This window comes from Mastomys coucha, unplaced genomic scaffold (assembly GCF_008632895.1).
Source record: "Mastomys coucha isolate ucsf_1 unplaced genomic scaffold, UCSF_Mcou_1 pScaffold16, whole genome shotgun sequence".
NCBI classification, from domain to species: Eukaryota; Metazoa; Chordata; class Mammalia; order Rodentia; family Muridae; genus Mastomys; species Mastomys coucha.
Genome location: NW_022196898.1, coordinates 54034728 through 54045555, shown reverse-complemented (window position 1 = coordinate 54045555; position 10828 = coordinate 54034728). Strand labels below are relative to the sequence as shown.

Here is a 10828-nt window from a genome sequence, read left to right as displayed (position 1 = left end):
TGATATCTTGGTGAGTTCCTAGCACACTAGTACGAGGACATATCTGGGCCACCTCTGAGTTTGGGGTCAATCTCAATGCGGAGGCAGGAAACTGACTTTCCTTGAAGTTTTCGTCTCAAATACCGCCATCACGCAAGTGGGCGTGGCACACAGATACCTAAACTACATCCAGATCATGACTTACAATCTCCATAGCTACACTGGGGAAAATAGCCCACCATACAGATCCCTAAATGGCACTGGCATCAACACCTTCCTTAATGTGGTCAGACTTATACAGACCCAAATGCAGACTAGAAATGGTCCTGATTATAAAAGGTTTATTACCAAATAAAAAAAAATTTTTGAGTATGCAATATTCTTCTATACCACATTAACTACAACTTCAGATGGGAAGACAGGGAAATGTGTGAGAATACAGGTTGATATAATTTCTTAAATCCTGAGCATAGAATTGTCCTCTGATCTAACCCATAATCAAAGCCACCATGTTCACAATTTACTTCTAGCAGAATCTTGTCTTCTCATGAAGGTCCCAACTCACCACTCTGTGTTGTGTTTCTCAGGTAGCATGGCCTATGTTTCAGATCTTCAGCAAGTAAATGTTCCTCTATCCAGTGGGAATATGAACTGGAAGAGAATCTCTGAGCCAATGGATTCTGTGTCATTTGTGTCAAGATAATAATCAAAATGCCTTCTGACATGGCCCAAATGGAATCTCATTCCAATACAACTTCCAAATGGACCCTCTCCTCAAAATGAACTGGTATGAAGAAATTAGACATAAACTTGTCCCTATCAGCTTTTCCAGGACTCTGAAAAGTCTCCTTTACTCCTTGCAAAGCTCATCTTGAATTACCTAAAGTACTAAAAATGAAATCAACAATCAAAACATCATCCATTGGGTTGTGAGTGTGCATGTGCCTGTGTGTGTGTGTGTGTGTGTGTGTGTGTGTGTGTGTGTGTGTGTGTGTTTGAGAAAGACAGACAGACAGACAGACAGACAGACAGACAGACAGGCAGGCAGGCAGACAGGCAGACAGACACAGACAGACACAGACAGAAACAGAGAATTTTGTGAAAACTTTTTCTCCACATGAAAATACCATCTGCTTCTAGAAACACTGGAGTGAGCATGGAGCCAGCCACCCTACCTACAATCTTCCACCTATCTGTGGACATCTGCATGATGGCTGTAAGGAGGAAATGGCTGGATTTTGATGCACAGGACAAGATGAGGACTTTTACAAATGTCTGTAACCTAGTAAACATTCTCAGGAAGGAGCCACCAAGATTCCTAGACTCCTGAGCATACACAGTGCAGCTTGGCTTGTCCAACACTGGAAGCCCACACACTATCCTACTCCTGCTGAAGACCAGTGCTACTCTAATGTTTGCAGGATTAGCAACTGTGCAGTAGACTTGTCGTGGAGGTGTAGTGAATGCATCGTAGAGTGTCTGCCCAGAAAATGAACGAGCATGATCTTTTTTTGTGGACATGTACTGTATTTAAAACAGTGGTGGCTGCCAGTTGTTGTTATCTCTCACATAGTTATACAATTGACATGTCATTAGACTCAGTGGAGCAGATTATAATATCATCTCCTTGAATTCACAACTGAGAACAAGGACTGTTGGTCTGTTATTTAGCTAAGAGTGACAGATTCTGTAATGTTTAAGTTCAGGAGCCATAGAAGTGTTCTTACACAAGGAGAAGAGACAGATGCTTCAAATGCAACAGCTAGAGTGTAGGACTCAGTGAAAGCACTTACCAATAGCTTCATAGTTCCTAAGTCTAGCTCTTTCACAATGCCAGTTTCTACCTTTAGAGTCTCCAAAACTCTACTATCTCTAAGCAAATCTCTTTACTCCTTAAATCACTCAAGTATGTTTCTCTTACTTACAATTAAAAATAGTTTTCATGCAACAAGAATATTTTTCTGTTTTTTTTTCTCCAGTACCCACTGTATGGTCACCTTATTTGTCAAACTATTTTTTTCATTCCTTGCCTTTTTCAATTTTTACTAATTTTATTTATGATTTGAAACTTTTGTACATATATTCAGTGTATCTTTTTCAATAACTTATTTATTTTTATCCTCTTTACATCCTGACTACAGCTCTCTTCCTTTCTCTCATTCAAGTCCACCCTTACAAGTCCCTCCTACCAGAGCCCTCTCTTCTCCTCATAGAATGGGGAGTCCCCCTTGGGTACCCTCCACCCTGTGGACGCCTAGTCCCAGAAGGAACAGGCACATGCGTTCCCACTGAGACCCACCCAGACAGTCTAGGTAGGGGAAGGAGATCCAATGGTAGGTTCCTTGCCTTTTATAGTAGGTCTCCCTGTATAGTCCAGATGGGTCTCAAATTCCTGGCCTCAGTGATCTTTTTTGCCTAAACCTTTCAAGTAGTTGTGACTACAAGCAGATGCCACCACTTCCAATTCAAATTGCAGGTAATGAACATGCATTTTCTTACTTAGTTCACATGAAAACCTCATAAGACAGATATTACTACTTCCTGAAAACTGAGACCTGAGGAAGCTTAGTTCCTTATACAGCCATATCAGTAGCCAGGCAACCAAAGCTTGGACCCTTCCCTACAGTCTCACTACATCCCCTGATACCAAGCACAGGCATCTCATGAGAGGTGGTGGCACTGGTGACTGATGAAGGACACACACATCCCAGTTAACTATCAGTCACCATAAACTCCAAGCACTTTCTATATACTACATGACAGATGCCCCTTAAAGTGTGAAAGGCACAGTGGTAAGAAAAGCTAATTTCCTTTTGCAAAAGGATAATGATATGTTGCTTCTGCAGTATTGGACAATAAATTAAAAAGGGAAATTAATTAGACAAAAGCTTGTTAAAATGTGCCCAGTGAAGGACAATACTTTGATTATCCTGTTCCAGACAATGACTCTTTGTGGGGAGATCTTAACCAAAGCCAAAGACAACCAACAATTTCTTTAGCTGGGAAGAGTTATGGCAAAGACAATATCCTTGTGGTAGAAATGAACAAGACACATTAAGCTATACAGCAGCTTAAGAGATTCAGCCTAGTATCCTGCTGTTGGTCATTGGTAGAGTTGCTACTCAAATAAGCCTTTCTAGCTTCCTTTATACCACAGTGCTGCTTTGCAGAAAACCATGTCATAATGACTTAAAGGAGGGGGGCTTCTAAAGCAGGGCTGTTGCTTAGCAGCTAGTCTTGGGAACACCCTTCATTTTCTTGCTTAAAGCCTGTCAAGAAAGAAGTGGCTCATGCAGACAGAGAATGAAAAGGAGCTCAGGCCTCCTGAAAGTTACCATGCAATACAGTTACTATTCAGATCTCTTATGCCAGCTGAAGTGTCTAAATTAGAACAACAACCTGACAAGACCAAAGAGAACAAACCCATACGACGGAATGATCATTTTGCCCTTTGGGACATCACTCATGGTAATGAAACTTTCGGGCTCTAGTACATAAATGAAAGGAAAACTACCCCCTTCCTGATAGGAAATAGATTGTCAAGAGGCAGGATAGAGCTCATGTGAGGATAACAGAAGGAACCAGGTCCTAGGTTGGGAGGAGAACCAACCCAGATAGCTGTACTAAAAGCCTTGGCAAAGAGAGTTCCCCAATCAGAAAAATTTGAACAAAAGTACCCTTGGAGTTGGCTAGTGCCCTGGGTAGAGAAGTGGTAGGCTGAAAGTGCATTTCCAGCTGTACATTAACAATTTTACAATCAGTCTACATGTATGAACTGCCCCTGTGGATCCCCTTCAATCCCATGGCAGCTCTCGAAGGGAAGACATGATTATTGCCACACATGATTGCCTTTATTCCTTTATAGATACACCAGGGCCTACAAGCTTCAGTAGTTCCCACAAGATCATGCAGGTGGGAAACACAAACCAGGACTTAGTGCACACTATGAGATTTCAGAGCCTGTGTTCACCTGTTATTACTGAATGACAGAGTGTGACATTTAAGAAAGACAAGAAGGGAGGATTTAGGAAGTTGGCTTCCTCTCCACTGTCTATTTCCTCTGGACAACTATCCTGTAGCAGTATTTTTACTCCTCAGAATAGAGGTCCCCAGTCTTGTTCAGATCCAAGGCCTGCTTTGGGTGACAAATCACTTCATGATGTTCACTTTCTCATCCTATTATTAAATCTGTCAATAACACCCTCTGCACAACAAAATTTCAAAGGTTAATATATAATGCCCTAATCTTAATTTTTAAAAGAATACTGAATTTTAATACTATGTCATGTATAGCAGTGAGTAGATGCTCAGTAGATGCTTAACTACTTTAGAAGACAATGGCATTGGATTCTTGCACCATATATTTTATAACAAATAAAATTAGAATTAAGAATTTCAAATTTTAATCTCATATGAGTGTTAGAGCAGATTTACAAGTGGACACCAAAAAAGTGTTAAGAAAATTAATACCAGGTATAGTAGTGTATGCTTTTTTTTTTTTTTTTTTTTTTTTTTTTTTTTTTTTTGGTTTTGAGACAGGGTTTCTCTGTAGCCCTGGCTGTCCTGGAACTCACTCTGTAGACCAGGCTGGCCTCGAACTCAGAAATCCACCTGCCTCTGCCTCCCAAGTGCTGGGATTAAAGGCGTGCGCCACCACCGCCCGGCCGTAGTGTATGCTTTTAATTCCAGTACTCAGAAGGCAAATGCAGGCAGATTTCTGAATTTGAAGCCAACCTGTTCTATATAGTGAGTTCCAGAACAGCAAGGGAATAGATAGTCCTTGCTGAAAGAAAGAACAAATGAAAGAAAGGAAGGAAGGAAAGAAGGAAGGAAGGAAGGAAGGAAGGGGAAAGAGGAGTGGAGGGAGGGAGAAAAGAGGAGTGGGGAGGCAGACTTTCCCATCTTCCTAGTTTGTGGTAACGGGGAAAGACAAATAACAATGTGAACATGAGTAACTTGTAGATAAAATCCCTTTATCTCTGAAAGGCAGAGGAGGTAGGTCATGTGTGAACAGTGAATGAGCAGTGTTGTGTCATTATTAGATTTTTTTTGTGTGTTTTTTTTTGTTTTTGTTCCTGAAACAAAATATTGTCTAGCTCAGACTCACCTCAAACTCCATATTCTCAGGCTTCCACCTCCAGACTGTTTGAATCACAGGTGGTACCAGCACATCTGGCTCAGAGATGTTGATATAAATTATTTTACTGATGTATAAGAATACTAAAAAGGGCCTAAATTAACAATGAAGTAGTGGGTGAGCTTCAGCAGGTGAGCTCAGTAGTGTAGATGGAAATTCACTGTCAATACACAGACTGCCTCCTATGGTCTCTTAGCTTGCTCCACCAAAGGGCTCCCTGCCCAACTCCTACCTACCTCATAGGCTACTTTTACTTATTTTGAAATTTCATAAAACCTGGCTTATAATTCTTGTGCATGTTCATATCTGACTCCCTTCATTCAACATAGTGAGACTATATTATTACCTTACAAATTTTTCACTTGTTTTGTGGATGTGCATATATGTGTATGTGGATGCACACATTAGAGGCCACAAGAATACATCTCCTCTGTCCTCTCCAGTTTACTCACTTAAGATCTCTCAGTGAACTTTAAGCTCTCTGTTTTTTCAACTAGGCCAGTGACCCACAAGCCCCAGTGGTCCTCTTACTGTCAGTGCTAGCATTATAGGTATGATATGAGCACCATGCCTGGCTTTTTATACAGGTGATGAGAATCCAAATCCAAGTCTTCATTCTTGAACAACAAATATTCCTACCCACTGATTCCTACGCACTGAGCCATTTCTCCAGCCTCCTTTGTTTATTTTATTTTTAAGATTATGATATGATTACTTTATTTCTTCCTTCCCTTTCCTCCCTCGAAATGTTCCTAGACACTACATCTTGCTCTCTTTCAAATTCACGGCCTCCTTTTTTGTTATCTGTGTGTATGCCTGTATGTGTGTTTCTTAAATATAACCTGCTGTCTGGATAATGTGGCTTGTATGTATGGTTTTAGGGCTGACCATTTGGTATTGGATAGCCAGTTGATGTGCTCCTCTTAGGAAAGGACCACTTCTCCCACCCTCATCATTCCTCTGTGGCCTGCAGTTCTTTGTATAGGGTTGAGGCCTCCCAACCTTTCCCTATCCACTTAGACATGTGTTGTCCTTGCTCAGCTCATGTCTGGGCAGTCACATTTAGACTTTATGAATGTAGCTTCTGACACTACCTGGAGAGAAAGTCTCACAGAAAATCCCCAACTCTTCTAGTTCTTACACATCTGTAAGAGCTCTCAATTCTTTCTCCTCCCTCTTCCACAATACTCGTGGAACCTTAAGTGAAAAGGTGTTTTTGTAGATGTGTCCATTGGGACTGTGTCCCACTCTGTATTTTGATTGGCTATAGTTTTCTTGTATTGGCCTTTGTCTGCTACAGAGGGAAGTGTCCTTGATGATGCATGACCCCTTACCAGGCTTCTTTTCATTATTTTATTTGTCTGTGATATGTGTGTTCATGTGAACAGGTGAATGTATGTGTACACGTACATATAGAGACTAGCACACAACCCACAACCTGATTTTTCTCACAACTTTGTAACCATACTTTATACACTCAAGATCAGAACTATCCAATAAAAACACAACATATGTCATGTGTATAGTTTTAAGTTTCCAAGTAGCCAAATTAAAATAATACAACACAATGAGTTTTCTAATTAATGATTAAATGTTCATTTTAATTATGCTTTGATTTAACCCCAAATACTATCATTTCACCATGTAATCAATTCCAGACTTAGTCAGATAGTTTGCACCTTGTTCGGTGTTTGAAAACTCAGTGTGTGTTTCACTTGTAGTTGTGTTTGGGACCTGAGATGTCCCCCTGGAAGCCCGTGTGAAGGCTCAATATCAGTGAGCAGTGTTCAGAGGTGGAGCCTTTGGGTAAACTAGATCATGGAGCTCTGGCCTCATCAATGTGCTTTAAACACCCCTGACTTCATAGCTTCACAGTCTATAAGCAAGTTCTGGAAACTATAGAAATAGGGTCTAGTTGTAGAAGCTAGGTCAAAGGGGACATGTCCTTGAAGGGGGTAACTTGTCTCTGCTTGCTGAGACCCCAGCTTCCTAGCTGCCACTGAGTAAGCAGCTCTGTTCTCCATTTGCTGCTTGCTAGGATGTCCTGCCTCAGCCCAGGCTCCAAAACAGCAAAGAGAGTAGCTGTAGCTAGATCCTGGAAGCCATAAGCCATAACAAACACATCTTCCTTTTAAACTGTTTTTGTTGCTGTTTTGAATTTGACCCGTTTTGTTTTGATTTGTTGTTTTGGTTTTAGGTATTTAGTCCACACTACAAAAGAGTGTAGTCTAACACGGCTTCTCTAACTTGGACTAGCCATGTTTGAAGTACTCATTGGCCACATTTTATTGCTTCAGTACTGAGTGCCATGGACCTCCTATGCATTGCTGCTGTTATCTTCTCTGACATCCTGGCTTACTCTCTCTCTTTCTAAATGTAGCTCTCTGTCCAAATTATTCTGAAACACTTTCAAACCTAAAGAAGAGTAGGGTAAAGAACAAGTTTTTCATACCAATTCTTCAATTGTTTGACATTACCCCTCCCTAATGTGTCCAATATATGTGTATGTGTATGTGTGTGTATGTATGTATGTATGTATGTGTGTGTGTATATGTATGTGCATATGTGTGTGTGTGTATGTGTGTATGTATGTGCATATATGTGTGTGTGCATGTATGTATTGTGTATGTATGTATGTGTATGTGTGTATGTATGTGTGTATGTATGTGCATATATGTGTGTGTGCATGTATGTATGTGTGTATGTATGTATGTATGTATGTGTATGTGTGTATGTATGTGTGTATGTATGTATGTGTGTGTACGAATGTATGTGTATGTATGTGTGTGTGTGTGTTCTTTTGAAGCTTCCAGTCAAACTCTCTTGTACTACAACCATATGACTGCCCTCTGAAAACCTGCATCAGCCCTGCCCTTAAATCCGCACACACTGTTGAATTCCTCCAACTGTCACAACTCTACCTCAACTAGAATCCTACTCAGCACCTCCTGTTCCATTCCATTGTCGTGTTTCATTGATACCTTTCAAACAACAGTAATGCCTCCAGCCTTCCCTTACCCTTCATATAATCAACAGTCTGAAAAAGCTATCTGCAGAAAGATCCTGGGTACATTTCAGATTGGGAGCACTGGCTAAGCAAGTCCAAAACATGGGCAGGCTGGGTCACCTTATGGTCTGGTGATATTGTCCATAGATGGAAGTTTTTCTCCTCTTATTGTACCTTCAAAAGTCCATCCAGACAAAAAGGAATGATTGTTACTTAAAGTCAACTGATGGGAAACTTTAGTCATATTCTAAAGTCTCTTCATAGTAAACCCTAAAAATTTGATGAAATAATCAGACTATAACCTAGACAAGTTAATATATCAAAAATAGTTCACAGAAAACATTCCCATGTCACACCAACATCCTGCTCCTTGAGGAACTTGTGGGTCTTGGTACCTATTCCCAGTTGTCTGTACCACCATGTGGCCAAACGATTATACACTTCATCATTCTGCAAGTATTGTCTTTCTCATTGTATCTGTAATATATATCAATAAGAACCTGTACTCACCTGTTCTTCAACAGCTTATAAATATGGAAACAATGGTCATGCTTGCTTCCAATTTCAAGAAAAGTTTTCAGATTTTCATTATAAAGTGTATTTTGGCCATGTTCATCACTAACAATATTAAAGTTTCTCCCAATTTACAAAGAGATTCAGATTAAAAATTATAAATTTTAGTTTGTTAATATAACAAATTATATTGGTTTTACCTTTAAATATTACATCAACTTTGCATTCCTGGGATAACTACAACTCGGTCATGAAATGACAGACAACATTTTATTTGCTCAATTTTGGTTTTTTTGTTACATTCATAAAGATTTTCTTGTAATGGCAAATACTATCATCAAGATTTTGCAAGTGTAATAGAATAATCTGGGTCATGATGTCTCTTTTAAGTAGTTTTCTTTTTCTTTGTCTTTGCTTTTATTTGTTTTAAGAGTCAAAGTAGATTTCACTTCACTCACACCAAAAAAAAAAAAAATTGCACTGTGTACAATGAGAGTTCCCAAGCATTCCACACTCAGTTTTCTCCACGGTCAGTATCTTATATTATTGGATCGTATGCAATTGGGAAAGCAGCGTTGCTAAATTATTGTAATAATGGTAAAAAGCCAGGCCTTGTTCCTACCTGTGTCCTCTTTTTGTTCCATGATCTATTGCTTCACATTGCTTTTTTTTAACTTAATAGAAATTTAAAATTTTCAAAAGAAAGAAAAGAAATTATTTTTATTCAGTATATTTTAAGCACATTCTTTCCTCCCTAACTCTTTTCAGATCCTGCCCATTCAGCATACTTTGCATATGTTTCATGTCACTAATGATGTAAATATAACCCTCCAAAAATATGAAAAGTTAAGAACATTAATATCTCCTGAAGCATAGGTTGAGAGTTAAAAGAGGATCCTGTAAATAGTGTACTCAAGGACTTGGTAAGTCAGTGCTAAAAGTCCCAGAGTCAGTAAAGTAGTATAAATAATGAAGTGATCAAGCCCTATGGAAAACTACTGGAGAGTCTTAAACTTAAAAATCAAATACATAAGATAAATACTAGCATTCTACTTTATGGAGAATGATAGGCATGGAGAGATAATTCAAAACATAAAAGTTAACTTCTTTTATTTCTGAAGTCCATGTAATGTGATTATATTGCTAGATAATCTAATTATAAAATAAAAAGAGAAATAAATCACTAAGTAGATGTATATAACTTGGGCTTCAAAGTTACGTGATTTATTGTAGGTTGCTGGTCATGTACTAATTTATAGAATTCCTTGTCTATACTAATCTGCTGCTTTTAATCCTTTTTCCATGAACAAATTTTCTTATGTATTTGATTTTTACACAAAAAGAATTCAGTCCATCTTGTTTCCCCAGAATTCCCTTGAGCCCTCGTATTAAGTCAAGAAAACTTCCTTATGTTGACTATGTTCTTGAAATCTTGCATAGATCTGCCTGCCTACAATGTGCTGTTGTCAGATTTTCCAGATAGAAGAAGATTAAAAAATCTCTGCCCACACATAATTAACCCCACCAAAAATAAATAAAAGCCTTCATGTGTTTGCTATTTCAAAACTTTTGAGGAAATCATCTGCCACATCCCACTCTTATTTTTTGTAACCAAAGCCAATAGTGAATAAGCTACAAGAAATTATTCCTAAATTAGTGGTAGGGAGTAAGACTTCACTTTTGATTTTATGTCCAAGCATGGTAAAGGCCAGATCAGAGATTCAGTGAAGAAATAATAAGACCTTTATACCCTACAGATTAATATTGCTATCCAATATTATTGATCTATACTTTATTTAGAAATATGTTATGTATTCATGTCTTAAATTTTGCTAGTACATGTAGTATGTATCACTTGTGGGGCTTTTTTTATAAATGTCAAGTGACATAGTAAGTTGGCCAGGGAAAAATTTGTTCATGGAAAATGGATTAAACACAACAGATTACTATAAACAAGGAATTCTACAAATTAGTACATGATTAGCAACATAAAATTACCTAATTTTGAAGCCTGAGCTATACATCTAATTGGTGATTTAATTTATTTCTCTTTTTTAATTTAAAATCAGATTATCTAGTAATATAATAACATTACAAGAACCTTAGAAAATAAAAGAAGTTGGCTTTTACCCTTCCTTCAGTCTCTGCTCCATAGTTAATCTCCGCAACTCCTCCCGTGGGTATTTGATTCC

The 10828-nt window shown here is 38.5% G+C and overlaps 1 protein-coding gene across 2 annotated transcripts in view; it reads left to right on the top strand.

Moving 5' to 3' along the window:
• The first annotated feature begins 3229 nt into the window (after positions 1-3229).
• The window catches only part of Pifo (primary cilia formation), a 27661-nt gene continuing 20062 nt past the window's right edge, over positions 3230-10828 (top strand). Inside the window, exon 1 of one of the 2 annotated variants that reach the window (XM_031376142.1) lies at positions 3230-3447. In XM_031376142.1, coding sequence (XP_031232002.1) covers positions 3270-3447 — 178 coding nt within the window. In that variant the 5' untranslated portion in view covers positions 3230-3269. The remainder of the gene's footprint in view (positions 3448-10828) is intronic. The other variant, XM_031376144.1, reaches the window with a different exon arrangement.